At 50.3% G+C, this 18,361-nt stretch overlaps 1 protein-coding gene across 9 annotated transcripts in view; it reads right to left on the reverse strand.

The window, feature by feature from the left end:
* Positions 1–18,361, reverse strand: part of PTPN3 (protein tyrosine phosphatase non-receptor type 3) — a 103,696-nt gene that overhangs the window by 54,309 nt on the left and 31,026 nt on the right. For 4 of the 9 annotated variants that reach the window (XM_045840328.1, XM_045840323.1, XM_045840329.1 and 1 more), the window contains 5 exons: positions 14,646–14,753; positions 14,527–14,572; positions 12,626–12,704; positions 7,995–8,039; positions 5,689–5,741 (listed from right to left, as the gene is read on the reverse strand). In XM_045840328.1, the coding sequence (XP_045696284.1) occupies positions 5,689–5,741; positions 7,995–8,039; positions 12,626–12,704; positions 14,527–14,572; positions 14,646–14,753 (331 nt within the window). Of the gene's footprint in view, positions 1–5,688; positions 5,742–7,994; positions 8,040–8,467; positions 8,485–12,625; positions 12,705–14,526; positions 14,573–14,645; positions 14,754–18,361 lie in introns of those variants that run through there. The other 5 variants (XM_045840327.1, XM_045840322.1, XM_045840325.1 and 2 more) reach the window with 4 other exon arrangements.

Consider the following 18,361-nt stretch of genomic DNA (forward strand, 5'->3'; position numbering starts at 1 on the left):
AAGGGGGAAGGAGGAGACTGTTCGAGTCTCGGTCCTTCCTATTCTAGTCCCACAGCAGTTCCACACAGCACTTTGTGATCGTACCCCTGGGTAAAGTAAGAGGACCCACTCAGAAAAATGCCACTCTCTGTACGCCAGGCACTGTGCAGCCTCCTGCAGTGCCCCATGGTTATTTAACCCCGGACCAACCTGCTCTAAAAGATGGGTGAGGGCAGAGGAGGGGCCATGCTGACCTCCTCACTGTCTGCATCCTGATTCACTCCCTGGAATCCAGGAAGCACAGAAGGGAGGGAACCAGGATGTGTTCAGAGGCCATGGAGGGAGGGGCACAAGGAATGGGAGTGGGTGGGGCTGAAGGATCTAGGTCCCAGCAAGGCTGAGGGTAGAGTTTTGGGGGAGAGGAAAACATTCTTAGGGGGAGTCAGAAGAAAGGGAGACAGGTGTTGGGGCTGTCAGAGAAACTGTTGGGGACCTGCAGCCGGAGAAGGAAAAGGGGGTCCTCACAGAGGAACTCCCAGGCTGGCCCCTGGTCCAGATGGCACTCTCCCCCCAGATCCGTGACTGTCCTCTGCAGTCACAACCCACTGAGCTCTGTGGTGTGATTCGTATTCCGGAGAGTCAGCGGGTGCTCAACCTGTGTGAGTGCTCACGGCTGCCCTGGGGACTCGAGCCACCTGGCGTCTGGACTGCGGAGTAGACTGGGAAGAAGAACCCTGGGCAGGGACCCAAGAACACCTACTTCCCTTCCCCAAGATTCAGCTTTCCCATCTGTATAAAAACAGGAGTGAGAAAGACAACTTCTAGCTCTGATGTGCAATTAATCTAGTTCTTGATGAAATAAAAAAAACTATTTCTCATCTTTTTCTTAAAAATATGAACCTAGGTCTTTCCAAAGGTTTTAATGAATTCACCCTGCAGCCGGCTTCAATGCCAGGGGGCTTCTGAGCACTCATGAGGCTTTCAGAGTGCCCATTCAACACAGAAGGTTTCCAAAGCAAACGCAACTCCTCTTTCACAAGGACATAGACCGGGGAGGACCAGGGGGGCGGGTGCTTCACGGCCAATCCCAGAAGGATGTGAGCCAGGTGGCCACTTAGGTGGCTTTCAAACGCAAAGTCAGATGCAAGGGTATCTTTCTCTACACCCACTCAGCCTTGCAGACCCTCAACTGCTACCATACACAAGGGCTGCTCTTTGAGCTCACACAGTAATGAAAGGAGCTATTTCCTCTGTACACTGTTCCTCACGGGCTGGGAGTGGGTCTGAATGATGTTTAGGGCATAGCTCCTAGGCGAGGCACACATTACGTGCTCAGAGATGTGGTACCTGGCACTGCCTTGTAGAGAAGCTACTGCAAAGTTCAGTTTTGGAAGGGGAAGAGGGCAGAAAGTCCAGTGGCCTATGCAAGCGGACTTGGCCAAGGGTAGCCCACAGGCCGTGATGGCCAGCCAAGTGAGGCTAAGCTGTGGACAGAAGTGTCAAGGCTGTATGTCGTCAGCACAGTGTGGCCGACAAGTGATTTTGTGCATAGTGAAGTGTGCAGCAGCGCATTTACAGAAAGTGATTGAGATGCCCTAACACAGGGTCCACAACGAGGAGAGCTCAAGAAAGCCTGAGAATCCCCTCATTCTAACCCCTCATGTGAAAGGGGGAGAAATTGGGGTCCAGAGTGGAGAAGGGACTCGCCCCAACCACAGAGCCACTGATCAGCGTTCCGGACCAGAACCCAGGTGACCCACCCACCAGCCTGCCTGCCAGGCCTGAGCTGCTGCTGGCCCTTTGCTGATGACGGTGGTCACGTCCCCAGAGGGCAACCAAATGCTGCAAATGGTTTTCCTGAGCCTCACGCAGAGTCCCACTAAATTCTACTCTGTTGGTTTCATTAGCTCAGAAGATCCTCTTGGATCGTGACTTGTTCATCCATTGTGTAACTAAGTCCCAACCCCAAGATGAACAGCAAGGTTCTCTCTTTAGTCAAGTTACCGACAAACGTCTGAACTTAACACAGGGCCAATGAACCTCCCTATAGGGAGGTTTTAAGACTTGAAGATTTTCCCTTGAAATCTTCCTCGGCTACTCTGTGCGGAGTCCTGTGAGAACCACTAGGGGGAAACAAAGTTAACAGCCACACACAAAGATCTGCAAGGCACAGAGTGGTTTCCACTTTGATCTCAAGGACACCATGGCAGGAGATGCTCCTGATGACCCAGGGGGAGGCGATGCCTTCATCCCCATTAAAGAGACCATGGACCTGGGACTGAAGGAGGGACCTGCCCACTGTTGCTCCGCTGGTAGCACAGAGGCTGGACTCTTAGCACAGCCCACGCTGTACATTTGCTACACCACACGCCCAGGCGATGCGTGCAAAACCTAATGATGGCAGAAAGAAAAGAAATAAGGGCTTCTACATGGGAAATACCTTGTCTTTTAAGTTCCAAGCATTCTTCTGGCTGATATTTTACATTTTGTAAAAAAGACAGAGTATGTCGCAGGGACTCAAATGTGTGGCATTTCAAGCTATTCTTCCACCTCCCACTTGAGCTTCGAGGCTCTTCTCAGGGTCTTCACTAGGAGGCTCTTCCAGACCCCGTCCCTCTCCCCCAGGCAGGATGCAGCGAACCCTCTGCGCTCACCCTCAGTGCCAGCATCATCGGGCCCGCCTCTGCCTTCCCGGCAGGCTGCGGGCCCCCTTGAGCAGAGCCGCCGGCCAGCTGTCTGTGCACACCGAGCCTCGTGCAGCACCCACACGTGCCGGAGGCTCAGAGGGCATTATGGAGTAAATCCATATTTCTAAAAACGTTATTCTCTGAGCCTCATAAACCCTTGACAGGAGACCAGCGATCTTCCACCATGGACTTTCCAGGTGTCTCACCCACAGATCACTTTGTCTTATCCAGTAAGAAAATGTGCGTTTGGCTCGCTGATTCGCTGATCATTGGTAGGTAGGGCTTGTCTTCATAATAGACACCCGTCTTGGGACAATGTTGTAAAATGTACCAGATTAAAATGTAGGCATTCCCTTTGATCCAGCAATTTTGTATCTAAAAATTAACGTTATAGAAATACATATATGCAAAGTATGAAAAAATGTATTTGCTGAGGGTGGAGGAATAAAGAACTTGTCCTTAAAATGGCTTGCAGGACACCCATGATATTATTTAGCAGGACAGTCAAGTTGCTATTTCCACTGAAGCTCGTCTGCACTGTTTAGATGCTGATAACTTTCTTTAGCCCCAGCCTATTAGTCTCTTGCGGAGTGGAGCCTGATGACTGAAGCTTAAAATAAGATTTTTTTCCATTCTTAAATTTTACTCTAAATAGAATTTGTTTCTAAAAGCTTTCTACTGGGCAGCCATGGACACGCAGTCATAGTTAACACTTGCCATGTGCCAGGCACTGTTCTGAGGCCTATTCCTGTCTTAACCCAGTCCGTCTTCACTACAACCCTATGAAGTTGGTACTGTGGGCATCCCCACTCGATGGATGAAGAAGCTGAGGCCTGCAGAGGCATCAAGGTCACACAGGTGTAAGTGGAAGAAGCAAAATTCAGGTAATGCAGCCTCTCTGTGCTCTCATGGACTCGGTTAACAGAAACTGTCCAACTATGAGACGTTCGTAGCTGTAGGTCACCTTCACACAATTTGACCAAGGAGTCATATTGCAAATTGTCATAATCACCATCATCATCCCCATCTTACAGGTGAAAAAAATGAAGATTCACGTAAGTGACAAACGCAGAAGCCGGGATTTAAATCAAGCCTGACTGTGTCCTGCATCCTTTCGAGTGTTCCTGTCCCTCGGACCTAGAGCTAGCTCCGGTGGTGAACACCCTCCGAGGTGTGGAAAGGCGTGGTCTCCCCAGCTGGTCAGCCTGGCAGACACGGACTCCCTGAGGTCAAGAGAGCAAGACGAATGGAGCTGACTGGTGACGTGCTGTTTCCCACATGGATGCAGCACGGCCAAGTCTATTCCAGATGTACCGCAGGGAAAGGCGAACTTTCAAACCCGCCCAGGCCTACCTCTGCGACCTCTTCTCGGTTTCCCATCGGGGAGAAGGAGATGCAGGCTACAGAGAGAGACTAACACTGGGTCTTGTCTCGCTAGTGAGTAGGGTTACTGTTAAAAGTCTTCCGCTTCCTAGTGTCACGTAGGTCGGCAGGTAAGCTGCAGGCCCAGCCACCTTGCTTTCGCCTCTCCCATGTCTGTTCTTTGCTGCTAGGGGAGTAGGCAGGCTTCAGGCCACATCAAGAGTCTCCATCAGCCTTCTCCTGCTACTCTGCCTCTTCTGAGACTGTGGGGTGCGTAGTTCAGCCAGCACCTGCTCTATGTCTGGGCCATCTTGCTCTCTCAACTTGCTACCACGCGGTCCGCCAAGAGGGTGGCAGGCCTGGACGGTGTGGGGTTTAGGAGAAGGCAGAGCGCACTTCTGTCCTAAGTCCTAAGCTGCCACGCTGCTCTGCACAAGCTTTCCATTGGCATCCTGCGCTGGCACCACACAGTGAACTAACCATAAAGCCACACTTCGCCGTCCACCTGGCTGGTCGCCTTGTCACCACAGGCAGCAGCATCTACCACAGGGCTGTCATGAGACACAGGCTCAATGAAGTTTTGCTGACTAATAAGGAGACTGGTGCTCCAGCTTCAAAAGGCCTTGCTGGAAAAGTCCACCTGGACTTTCTACGCAGTATGGGCGCCACTAACCACACGTGGCTCCTGGGCACTGGAAATGTGGCCAGTCCAAATTGAGATGTGCTGGCAGTGTAAAATTGGACTGGTTTCCAAAGAGGTAGTACAACAAAAGTAAGATATCTAATTAATAATTTTTTTACCTTGATTACATATTAAAATGATAACATTTTGGAAATATTGGGTTAAAGCATATTAAAACCAATCTCACCTGTTTCATTTTATTTTTTTTTTTTAATTTGGCTACTAGAAAATTTAAAATTGCAATGTGCCCTGGCTGGTGTAGCTCAGTGGATTGAGTACTGGCCTCCAAAACAAAGGATCACCAGTTTGATTCCCAGTCGGCACACACCTAGGTTGAGGCCAGGTCCCCAGTAGGAGGAGCGTGTGAGAGGCAACCACATATTGATGTTTCTCTCTCTCTCCTTCTCCCTCCTTTGCCCTCTGTCTAAAAATAAATAAAATCTTTAAAATTACCCATGCAACTCATACACATTTCTGTTGGGCAGTACTGCTATTGAATAAAAGATATATAACCCATTAGCTCTATGGAAACTCTAAAAATAAATCCCTAAGATCCCAGCAGTGCTTAGAGTAGCACCAAACAAGTAGCAGGAATCTCCTCCAGCGAATTCCACAACTTAGGCGGGTCTTGGTTTCCAAGTCTGTAAGAGGTGACTGGTGTAAGTATCTGCCCCACTGGGGCTCATTACGGAGATCAAGCACAGACTGTGAGCAAAGCCTCTGGAAGACGTAATGTGCGATGGGGGTCTTCTGTGCTATGCACCCCCCTGGGAGAGAGCCGCACACCACAGCCCATCCTCTTTCTCCTTCCACCACCTTCCCTAATCAACACCCCCGAACTGAAGGGGAGTGTGAGTGGGGGTGCAAGTGGAACTCTCTGGACAACCAGAGCTGCTTTCCCAACAGGGGCCCCGGGGGGGAGGGCAGGGATGCGGTCAAACTAGAGGAGCCAGCAATCTGTCTCCCTCGGTGACTTACACTGTACTGCATAGGAGGCCAGGACCACTGCCGAGTTAAGCGGGCAGGTTAACCTGTCAGGAGAAAAACACGTTAGGAAAAAGGCACAGGAGCGTGGAACACTCATTGACCACCTGTCTTTTCTTTCTTGAGTTAGCATCTAAAACACACCGTGCATCACGACAAAAAGTTTTATGACACAACTAATAACAAGCAGTAAAGATAAATGCAACACTAAAGATTTCTAAAAACTAAAACTTTTTCATGTTTAAAGTAATATACACTAATGCATGTGCCCTGAAGGCCATGGTGGGCGAGGGTTTGGGCTGGTCACGCGAGGGCAGGCTCACATCACTAAGAGGAGGCGTGAGAAAACTGAGCTCTTGGATCACAGGGCAACCGTCGTATCTTTCCAGTAAAGACATGAGACTTTGTGGGGCTCTCTGCCTGAACCCCAGCGGTCCACTGACGCTGGGATTCTGGACCACCCACTTTCTGGAACGGTGGCATCCTCTCAAAGGGGAAAAACAGAAAAGTATGAGGAATTTTAAAACTCCAGTGAGTTTTAAATTACCTCATTGAATTAGTTCTAGTTATTTAAGACCCCCAAATCTATTTACCCTGAAGCTTCCAATCTATGGGGAATGGTCTGCCCACCTCTCAGTTTTCCTGCCACCTACCAGGGACCCGTCGACTCCAGGTTGGACTTGTTCTCGTGCCCTCGTCAGCTCCTGCCCTCCCATACACCCCCTTTCCGCCGGTGCTGTCACCTCTGTCCTGGTCATATCTCAAGTCCTCTGAGTGCTCCCTTTCCTCCGTTCAACCTGGGGCTCCATGGTCTCCTCGGAGCCCGGCCAGCAGACCCGGGGCAGGGGTCACTGCCCGGTGGAGGCGGGCAATGGGGAGGGCTGAACCCTGCAGCAGGGGTGAGGGCCTGCAGCATGGGGAGACAGATTTTAAAAGCATCCTTCCCAGCAGCCCCATGGGAAGTGGAGAAAACATGCGGTTTCCATGGCAGCCCCTGAAGATGTGAGTCATGGCCACCTTTCTGACTAATCCGGCTGGCCCACCAGGGTCCCCTTCCTGTCCCTGCACTGTGTACTGGCCCTGCAGCCGCATGGGAAGGTGGTCTTCCCTCTCTGGCGCCAACTGGGACTTCTAAGTGCTCGCCCCAAGGCTGGAGACACATCCAGAGATACCCTTGGTCTCTTCGTTTGTCTGGGGGCCCAGAGAGTCTGTGGGGAGCGTGAACATTGGCCATTCACTCTCCTACCGAGATGGGCTGCAGTGAAACCTAAGCCAGGGTCCTTGCGACAGGAAGAGCAGCTGAACGGGATTTGGGGAACAACTTAGGAGAGAGGCTAAGGGGGCTCAGTCTAGATGGAAGAAGCAGTCCTATGATTAAGTCAGAAAGAAAAACACTTCCAAAGAATAGTGTACACACCAACTGAAGAACACTGCAAGCCTGCATCCTACTCTCAGCTCGGCCACCGACAGGCGACATCCCCCTAAGAGACGTCAGCCCACACCCGTGTCTCCTTCTCCTAAAACCTATGAAAACTGCAGTCTCCACTGCCCGTATCGGGCCTAACTGCCTCATGGGCTCTTGTCCCACTTCCCCCACCAGCCTGCAAGCTGCCCTATGAGAGCACAGCGGAGGCTTCTGAAGACCCACCTCGGGGAACTAAACTGACGGGAGCAAAGGGATGAGGAGAACCGGAATACGAGGCGGCTGTCCCCAGCCGTTCACCTGCCGCGCTTCCTCCCACAAGTCAGGAAATGACTCAGGACTGGGAGGAGGCGGCTCAGGGGCCACTGGCCCCCCTCCCTTCCTGAGTTACGGGCGGACTACCTTCCAGCCTCGGAGGCGGTCCTGATACACAAGAAGTGATGAATCACAGGCAGACGCTCACGTGTCTGAGCGGAGAAGTGTCCCAGGGAGGAAACAGACCATCCCCAGGTACTGAGGGGCTCTGAGGGGGATCTAACTGAGGCCTGATCTGCCTTCCTGAGGGAAATCCGTGTTACATTCGGGGTCCCTCCCTCCCTTTAAAATTTCTCAGGTCTTTACCAGAAAGATAACTGTACCTTTTGTAATAGCATTGAAACAACATGAAACAAATTTTATTGGTCCTCAGCCTCTCTACACCAAGGACCGAGTTTGGATGGATGTCCAAAGTATAATATTACACAGGATGCTGCTTTCAACATCCGCTCTCTGTTCCCGTTTGGTGCTGCTACCAGCAGTGCATGCTCGTTTGATTGGAACCAGCAGTTCTGCTAGGCTGGCAACTGACAGGGAAAGAAAAATGCAAAAGTCTCATTACCTTCCTTCACAAATATCCATCTTCAGTTGTAAGAAATACAAATGCCTATGAAACAATTGTTTGCATTAATTCATCATGCTCAAATTGAAATATGACTTGTACATTTGATAAACAAAATACACAAAAACACATTTTTTTTTTTGTCTAAAGCATCAGGAATCGTTTTGCACATTTCAAGGCCGCCCCTTAGGCAATGAGGGCTGGAGCGGCTGCCTCAGTCTGGATCTGCAGGGCGGCTTCCCACCAGCCTCACGCCAGAACACGCAGTCCTCGGGGTGGCTGGGCAGGGATGGGTGGGGTGGACGTAGCCCCTCAAGGATTCGCTGGTCAGGGAGTGCCCCGCACTCAGCCTGGACCTCTCCAATCAAATTTGGGGGATCTGAGAGCACCAGTACCTATGACGTTCTGCACAGGCAGCCCCCACACACTTGAGGGGCTGCTGTTCTGAACATGGCATTTGCACACCCACGTACCCTCTGCATGAAGTTGCTGAGGGAGGGGAGGGTCTATGAAGACATCTCCTTGGCGGGGAAGCAAACACCCAGCTGGGTTTTTCCCTGTGTCCCAGGAACTGTGGGTGTTCCAGCACCAGTGCGACAGGCGACGAGAGGCTGCCAAGGCCTCCAAGCTGGATTCTGCACTTCCTTGTAAGCGCTGTCACTTCAAAACCCGGGACCTGACTCGTAGGCGGAGCTCGGGAAGTCGTCACAGGCGCCCCAGCATCCTGTGAGTCTGCTCTCCACCCAGGTAGCGGGGCACAGCAGCACCTGCAGTGCTGTGCAGGCTGGGAAGGGCCCTGGAGAGCGTTAAATTTAGAGATGCGGCATACCCATGACACTTGGCCACGAGCTCCCACTCTTCTTTAAAGCCTGGACTCAAGTGGGATAGACATTCCAGTGTCTGGCCAGGAGGACAAAAGTGAAAGTTCTTAAAATACAATTTAGGGGCCGGAGAGAGATAATTTCGGCAATTCAAATAGCTTATTCTCATGATTCCTTCAAATTTATGTTTAAAGGGTAAGGTGCTGGCATTTTGAGACGTGAATGCTTCCCACGGCATTACAACTTCCTACTTGCACAGCTCCGGGCTGTGCGCACGATGTTTTATAACTTTGTCTCATTTCAGCCTCATAATAGCTCTGTGAGGCAGGCGCCACCACCTCCGTCTTTTACAGACGAGGCAACTGATGTTCAGACAGGTTATATGGGATCAGTTATGTCTTATTTTAACCTGCACACTTATGCTATGGAATAATATCTCACTAGGCTACGAACTTATGATGCATCTGGTGACAAAAAGCTTAGGATCAATTTCCTAACTCTGATACTACTTTGATTATAATTGCTGTTGGCTGGCTACCCTGCACGGGTTGAAGACAAGCACTGAGACACGGTATAGCACAGATTTGCTGATTCACGTTTATCCCGTGTTGGAAGCTCTGCCTTGTCCACCTAGGAGAACATAATCAGTCCTTTCTAGTTTGTTGCTATGTTTATCCAAGCTGACATTCAACCAGAATTAAGTGTTCTCTCCTCCCACAATGCTACTGAGAGAAAGAAGAGAAGGGAGAGAATTAGAGATAATCCGATGGTAAATCTGGGCTTTCGCTGATGAGCCCAGCTAATCAGGTTATCTTCCTAGGGATATAAATGAGAACCTGAACCTGGACATCACCATTCATCAAACGCTACCTTGTCATACATTCGGCAAAGCTTTTTTTGGGAATGATGTTGTAATTTGAATTTTTTCATTGTAGTAAAATGCACGTAATGTACCATGTACCATTTTAACCACTCTAAAGTGCATCATTCGGTGGCGTTTAGCATATTCTCTCCGTCGTGCAACTTCAGCAAAGCTGCTGCGTAAACCCCGTGACCTCATGGGGAACAGATCGGAATAGTGGGACGAGACCCAGACTGAGCAGGCTCCTGGACATGTCAAAGGAGCCTAATTCTGAGTCTGCCAGGAAATAAACTTCTGTTTACAAAGATCTAAATTTATCAGAAACAGCAGTTGGGAAGGCTGACTATCAAGGAGATGTTTACTTGGCGGTGAGAATAAAGGAAAGACATTTAGAAGAGGAGCTTGGCACGCCTGTTCTCAGAACTGCATGAGCGCTCCCAGACGACACCCCGTCCATGAGCTCAACTTCAGAAAAGGCAGCAAACGCCTCCCTGCCTGGGTCCCTGGAAAACAACAAGTACTACCACTGTACCCCTTCTTTGACTCTTAAGAGCTAGATTTCTAAAAGGGAACTTAACTTTTGGACAAGCTACAGAGCTGGGGCTTCATAAAATACTATGTGCCAGGAACACAGGTAAAACTCTTCTTTTAAGTAAACACAAGCAAACAACACACACACACACACGCACACACACATAAATTAATGTAATAAGTTAATGGTAGAAGCCTGGCCCAGCTCTATAGGAGCCACAGGGGTGGCTGCTGCCATGGTTCCATGCTGCATGAAAGGGAAATCTGGTGCCCAAATCCTAGAAGGTGACAGCTATACTCTACACCACCCTGTGGACACCACCGATCCTAAGAAGGGAGGCGGGGCGGTGGGGCTGGGTGTCGGTCCTGTAGAATTGAATTTTAGGAGGAACACATCAACCAACTGAAGTTTATATGGGACTTAGGTAAAAACAAAAATTAGTCAATTACTCATCTTGAGCCCAAACCTGCCCCCCTGCAGCCTCCGCCCACTGGCCGTAATTCTACCACCAAGCACATCTGTTTCCCCCTCTCCCAAGACTGCCGTGCGCAGGTCTCCCGAGCCTTCTCTCTGTCCTGAACTCCCCACCTGTCCCTCTCAGGCCAGGGAGCCCGAGCAGGAAGATTCCGTGGGCTCCCAAAGGCAGCGAGCTTCTTCCCCACGGCTATGGAAGTGCAGGTCCAGTGCCCAAGGGTGCTGGAGAGGGACGCGAGCACTGGGCTGGCCCCAGCGAACCCTCCACCCCATCCCTCTCTGGAGAGCACCGCAGGGACGGGACGGGGTGAGGGGCAGCACCACCGGTGCAGGCAGCACGGTTTACACTTGGGGTTGGAACCCACTGTTTGGTGGTAAAATGGATTTCATGGGCCACGACTGGCATTTTAAGAGGAGAAAGAACAACAGAAAACGTTAGGGTACTTTTGCATTTACTATTATTTTATGAAATGTTTGCTTCAGTACTTGTGTAATGAATCAAAATCCTTTTACTGTGGGGTTGTGATTAAAAAACTCACTGTACACATCTATATTATATATATTTTAGATATATTTATATTTTTATATTTATATGTGTATCTCATCACGCCATTCTTAAAGCATCCCTCGAACAGAACCTGATATTTAGTAATGGCTTGGGGTCATTTCAAACACATATTCTCGTAGGTAATGTCACCACTTTATGGACTGACCACCACTTGTGGACTGACCCGCTGGGCCGAGCATCTCTACACGACCCCTCAGTCCACCGGAGCACGGGGCCACTAAGGGAGGAAACTTGACCCACTGCGTGCTCTGCCCACGGTCACCCACTGAGTGTGACGGACATCTCTCACACTAGCTTAAAAGTTAACCTCAGGGCACACACAGTCGAACCCCCAGTGTCTGCTACTGTGGAGGGAAGAAGAGATGCCCAAAGACAGCAAAACAGTAACAGACTAGTATTTGGCCTTTAAACATACTGAGAATTAAAATGTGGCCATGTGACTGCCATTAAAAAAAGCAAGGAGGGAGAGAAACAAGACAGTGATCTGTGTCTGGTGGTAGGCTCATGGCCACAGTGAGCAAACAATTAATTCAATATTCCTGAACATCCATTCACTGCTGTTCTTGGTGGAAGAGCTCCCCCGACCCTTGCCCAAGAAAATTAAAAGTATCAAGAACAAAAGGGCTTAATGCTGCCATGGGGGAGAGCAGAGGCAAGCTGAGTTTGCACAGTACCTGTTCAAACAGCAACAGCTCTCCTGTGCCCGCCCGCTCCGTTCCAAACACTGCTCCCCACCTAGGAAACCCACGTGCACCAGCACAAAGCTTCCGCCAAACACCAAGCCCCGAGGGGTAAACAACTCCTATCACAGCCCTCTTTCCCTTATCTGGTTCACAGATTGCCTGCCCTGGCTGGCTGATTCACCAAGGAGAGAAGCTAGCCCTGCCCTGCTCTCCATTCCAGCTCCTACCAACTGGGGATCTGATAGAGAATTCTTAGCTTCGAGACCTCCTGTTACTCTAAAGAGCCTCAATTCCAGCCCTGCAGAGATACCATGCTACGTGATCTAGAGAGGCCTGGTTCACAAGCTTGTCTTCCAAACCCTGCCTGCATCAGGAGAAAGGAGCTTCGTTCTCTGAACACTGGAGCTCAATGGGCACCAGAGGCGGGGGTGGGGGTGGGGGTGGGGGTCGGGGGAAGGCAGGAGGCACGGACGGGAGTGTGCTGGGATTTTAGACAAGCAGACCCGAGGCTGAAAACGAATTAGGCGATTAAAATTTCAATCTGTGTACCCCAATTTTCACTTGGATCACAATTATTGGTGCAGTTATACCCAAATGAAAGATTTGGCCCCAGTGATAAAATACAGAGTACAGTTTCAGTGATTACCCATTTTTATATACTAAATAGAAAACTTTAAAAAAAATGGATTACCTGGTTTGTTCTTGCTGCAGTGTGTTGGGATCAGGTATAAAAAATCTTACTCGAAAATGCAGGGTACAGGGGAAACCTCCTACAACATTTTTTAAAAACAAATTAAATTTTCCCTTAAAAAAAGTCAAGGTATGTAAGCTGCTATTCTCCCATAAGTGATGCATTTTTCACTAGACCATAGCTTTTCCATCAATAAAAGCATTAATTTCAAAAAAAGGAGTATATAAGTTAAGTGATTGTTCAGAAATCTCCATGTCTACAAGAAGTAAAATATCTTTGTAACATCAGCATTGAACGAGAGGCATTATCTACTTCCTATTACATGTTTAACTTAGGGCTGTTCAAGCAGTACACCCCATTATCTGTTTTAGGAATTTAAAAAATTCTTAAATCAGCAAATTGCACAAAACTCACAAAGAAATGCTATCTCCCATATATAACGATTTTATACTTTTCACACATTTTCACATACGTTCTCGACTTTAACACCACCACGGTTGTGAACAGGTGAGGTTTCTACTGATTCCAGCCTTTTACATAGCAGCCAACTAACAGACCTGGAGGTGTGACTTTTCTTAAGTCACATAGCTGACCCCCAAATTACAGCACTGGGGTTTCTGATTCTGCTAGGCCATGTTTCAAAAACATTTTTATACTGGAAAATGTCATGCTTTGAATGTAAAGTGTATTCCAAAAGTGATTAATATACTAGCAAATATTGCATAATTAACAGACTCAGAGATGGCTTTGTGCAATGGTACCAAGACTCAGTCTGCTTGCATGGATAAAATGAGCCCATTTCTTCTGCTGGACAGAGCAATAGGAGAGATTCAGATTGTGCTGCTAAGATCTGTGCTCTCCACAATGCCAGTGTCACCCCTCTCCATTCCTCAGTGAACACCCATTGGCCCTACCCAAGTGCTCGGCACGCACTTGCTCTCTGAAACCCCAGCCTTCTCCGCCAGGCTCTTCTCGCCGTCTCCTCTACCTTAGTTCATTCCTGCCCCACCCTCCCTCTCTTAGTGTCATCTCTCTGTATCGCTGCCTCGTGTCAAAGACTTCAAATTGGTATGTGCGTACCTATGAACATATGTCTGTACAGCTGCCTGGTTCCAGGGTGGGTGGCGCTGTCGCTCTGGGTGCAGGCCGACCAGCTGCACATCAGGGGACAGCTAAGTCCCCCAGCTGCCTTGGGTGTCCTTTTGGCTCCCCTCTCTACCTCTGCAAGCCGTCACCGAGTGTCCCAGACAGGCCTCGAAGTCTGTCTTGCCCTCCTCTGTGCACCCAGAGCATCCTATCATATGCTCAAAACTATCCTACAATGGTCTCTCCCCTTGCCAGCAGGTCAGCCTGGTTTGTCTGGGGCACAAGGCGCATAAAGAGGACCAGAGCGCGATGTTGAAAGCCCACGTGCCTGGGAGTTAACCTGCACTGGGACCCGCTCCTGGTGGATGAGCTGTGTGTTGCACCTGTGACATCACCTGCCTATGCCTTGGGCTCCAGTGCCTGGAACTATGCTGTTGGAAAGGGCTCGAGGTGTGTGTGTGTGTGTGTGTGTGTGTGTGTGTGTGTGTGTCTTTCTTTCCTAGCCTGCCCCTCACAGCTGGGCTAGAAAAGGCCATCCTCCTTCCCTTGTAAAAACAGCATGGGTTTCCTGGCTCTTAGCTGCCTTCTTTCACCTTTCCCTGTCTTGCTCACAACTGAGGAGGACCCTTGGGGGCTGGTCTGGAAGCATCTCTGCTCACTTAGGAGTCAGACAGGGAGAAGTCAGCTCACTCACATTGCCCAGACTACCTGGAATCCAGGTACCAGATGTGACAGGCACACTTTTGATTGGAGGAGAGAACTGGGTCATGATACACTAACACCCGAGTGTTCAAGTGAAATGAGGTCACACTCACCTTTTAACTGCTTCCTGATGGGTTTGCTTGCTTCCAACCATCTCTGCTGGGTAAGAAAACATAAGATATAAAACCAAACTGGGCAGAAGTCCAGCGCATCTCAAAGGGATGGTACTCACGGGAGAGTCCACTGATTCATCGCCATGCTGCAAACCGAAATACTCCTTTTCGGTCACGCACAAGTGGTTGGATGCCATATCCAGAAGAACTTGACCAGTATCTTGTTTCTAGAAAAAAAAATGCCAGGTGGGCAAAATTTTAAAATGAAATTTTAAAACGAATTACAAACTGGTGGCTAAAAAATTGTTATTATAAGGGAAAAGGAGCAAAAACATTCAGAGAGATTTTGTGGGACGTGGCACGCACGTCCCACACTAAGAAATGCTTCGATGAATTTCAAGTTCAGAGGCCACACGGCACCTGCGGGAAGCAGGGTTAAGAAAAACGACACAGATACAACTGAAGACAGTGTAGTGAAACTCTGTAAGACTTCTTGCTTCCCCCCAGCCGAGATGCCCAAGTGACGACGACTAAATTGGAAAACTCAGCCATCACTGGGAAAGCAAAGGCTCCGAGACCCACCCACAGATTATCCCCAGCACAACGCTAATCCCACAAGGGTAGTTGGCTCCTCAGGAGGCAGCGCCCTGTGTTTGGGGGAAGAAAAAGCTCTCCGCTAACCACGTGAAGGAAGAGGCTAAGAATACTCAAATGCCACCCAAAGTACCCTCGAAGTGATTTGGCATGTGACGCGCCGGGGGATTATCTGCCTCACTGCTCCTCATCATCAGAAGTGAGAAGCCAGCGGGGACATTCAACCGCACCTCACATCCAGGGCAGTGCGCGGCCACCTTCTGCACCCAGAGTCCATAGAGCAGGCACGATGCTGGGCACGGGGACAAAGCCACATAAATGTCCTTCTCCTGCCCTCCCAGAGAGGCCAGCCATGGAAGCAGCCACTGTCACATGGAATGTCAAACGCTGTCAAGTGCGGTGACACGCTCAGGGCAGGGTGAACACATGAAAGGACAACACGAACTCAGTCTGGGGTCGAGCGAAAACAACCCCAACCTGGGTCTGCGAGGGTCATGGGGCTGAGTGACGCCCCTTCCCTCCCGGTACAGGAGCCAAGAAAAGCCATTTCAAGCAGGCAGCCCGGCACAAAGGCACAGGGGTGGGAAACAGCGTGGGACGTTCGGGAAGCTGCAGATTCTGCTTCAATGGGCTGACTTCTCAGGAATCCTTTGAGCCGAACCATTGAACTTCAGGACAATATGACTCAGAAATAGACCGGATGGAGAAGCAAAGGCAGCTCTTTTGAGTGCAGATAATGTACTGAAAAGTAGGTCGCAGTGACCGGGGGAGGACGTTAGGTAACGGTCAGGCCTCCTCCCCCAGCTCTTCTTTGGCACGGTCTCCTGTCATTGGACCTGACGTGTGGGAACAGGGGACACGCCCATTTCCTGAACACAGCCCCCTTTCCTGCCCGAGGGCCCTGTCCCTGCCACCTCTGCCCTCTGCCCTCTGCCCGGGACATCTCTATTACAAGGGAACCGTGACGCTGTGGAAAAGATGACCCAGCACGTGTGCTGAATTATGAGACATTCTCTCCCCCTAAATGATGAGACACTCTCTCAGTACACCCAAGAGCTACCTGCTCCCCTGGTTGAAATGATTATTTCTATGGCTTTATACTTTATATTATTAACAATTGCAATCTCCTGAACATCTACAAGGAGCCAGACATGCTACGACTACATGCACGTTTCCTACAGCATGTCTCTTCTTTGCAGCAACTCTGCAAAGTCGTCATCAGCAGCCCCGTGGCTGATAAGCAAACAGAGGCCCCGGGAAACTCCGTGTCTGGTGCAGTCAGCTGGTGGATAAATGGTCTGACTGCCTGACCTGGACTGTTCTGACAGTCTCTCGGCCCTCGGCTGCAGTGCGACACCTGAGTCAGCTCACGCCGGGTCTCTGCCCAAACCGACCAATGCTTTCCACCTCCCTCAGGACAAACCCAGCGCTCGCAGAATGACCTACAAGGCTCTGCACAACCCTCCCCATTGCAACACCTGTTATCTCTCTGACCTCTCTTTGCTCATTCTGCTCCTGACGCATTTACTTCCACAAACTGGTCTGTGACGGCACCGACCAGGATTCCGCCTCAGGGCTCTTGCACGGCTGTTTCTTTTCCCTGGAATGCACTTCCTCCAGGGAGCACAGGATTCTTTCCCTCACTTCCTCTAGGTGAGGTCTTCCCTGACCACTTCTGTAAAATGACGACCCCACCCCCTTGTCCCTCCTTGGCCCTCTCCACCCACCTACTCTGCTTTATGTTTCTTCTAAGCACATAATACCACCGCATGGTATACATTTGTTTATGGTCCATTTCCTTTACGGAATCTTGCTCTGTTCTGTTCACTGCTGTGTCCTTTGTATCCGGAGCAAAGCCTGGCACAGAGGTGCTCAGTAAGCATCTGTTAAATAAGCACTCCTGCTCTTGTCAGGAAGAAGACACATGGCTGCGGAGGAGCTCCAGATTGACAACAATTTTAACAAGGGCGTCAGACAGAAATGAAGCTGTCAGTATACAGCAACCAGAAGAGATACACGTGACCTCTGCAGAGCAGGTTCAATCACAAAATTCTATAGATGATGATGTTAAAAGGAACCAGAATGCAGGACAAAGTTCAGTGAACCAAAGCGGCTGCTTTTTGAGGAAGTATGTCTGACCTTGACAGAAGGCCCCTGAATCAGTGGTTCTCCAAACTGTAATGTGCCTGAAGCTTGCCTGGCGGGCAGTTAAGATGCAGATTCTCAGGCCCCACCGCCAGAGAGCACCCGAGGGCCTCTGATGTACTCTAAGAAATACTCACAAGGGCCGCACTACCCGAAGTATGAGAAAACTATTTACATTTTCATTTATTAAAATAACTTTAGTTCATCAGGGACTCTGGCCACATTCCCAGTGCTGGATAGCCACACGTGGCTGGTGGCGCCCGTGTGGGCCAGCGGGGATCCAGACCACCTCCCAGCACCGCAGAACGTTCTCCTGGGCAGTGCTGCCCCAGAGGATGGTTTTTCTACAAACTGGCCTAATAAATACGCCACAGGTGTGTGTCCTAAGCCCCCACTTTGATTCCAGAGACAGCTAACTAGACAATGGCATGCCCTGGTTGGGGTGTGTCCTTCTGCTGCAATAATGTCCCCCACCTGCAAAAGATGGGGGCCCTGGGCCTGGGGGCCTGCAGAAGCGGACGGGGGAGGTGGGCAGAAGCTGGGGAACACCTATCTCTCCTGTCCATTTCCACTCTCTGCCAGGCACGGGGTCCAAATTCCCATGTCCTTAGTCACCGGCCTGCGTCTTATCCCCTAGAGGGAGGCAAGGCAGCTGTCCTAACCCTGGACAGGGAAGGGGAAATCAGCACCCACCATCATGCTGGACTTTACGGGAACTGCCCTCTCCCCGTTTCCTGCTCAGCCTTCAAGGGCCACGGTGACGGGTGCCGCAAAAGGCAAACTTATGGGGGCGGCAGGAGACACAGGGGTCAGTTTCTGTTATCCTTTAAGGTCTTGTGGCCTTTTATCGCCCTTTAGGTATTCTCATCCCCCACCTTCTCTCTCTGGTACCTTTCCTTACACACTGAACTTTCCAGGCTGGGACAGCAGCTGGCAGCCAGCCCAGGGCGGGGACTGAGCCCTTTGGGACTAGCCAGAGAATGGGAGAGGCAGGCAAAGGTCACGAGCCTACGCGGTGAGTGGGGTGGGGCGGGGCAGTGGGGATAGCTACCTTGCACACATCTCACTGCTGGCCGGGACGCTGGAGCCCTCCTTC

This window comes from Phyllostomus hastatus, unplaced genomic scaffold, assembly GCF_019186645.2.
Source record: "Phyllostomus hastatus isolate PE091 unplaced genomic scaffold, TTU_PhHast_1.1 phas_contig_34, whole genome shotgun sequence".
Taxonomy (NCBI): domain Eukaryota; kingdom Metazoa; phylum Chordata; class Mammalia; order Chiroptera; family Phyllostomidae; genus Phyllostomus; species Phyllostomus hastatus.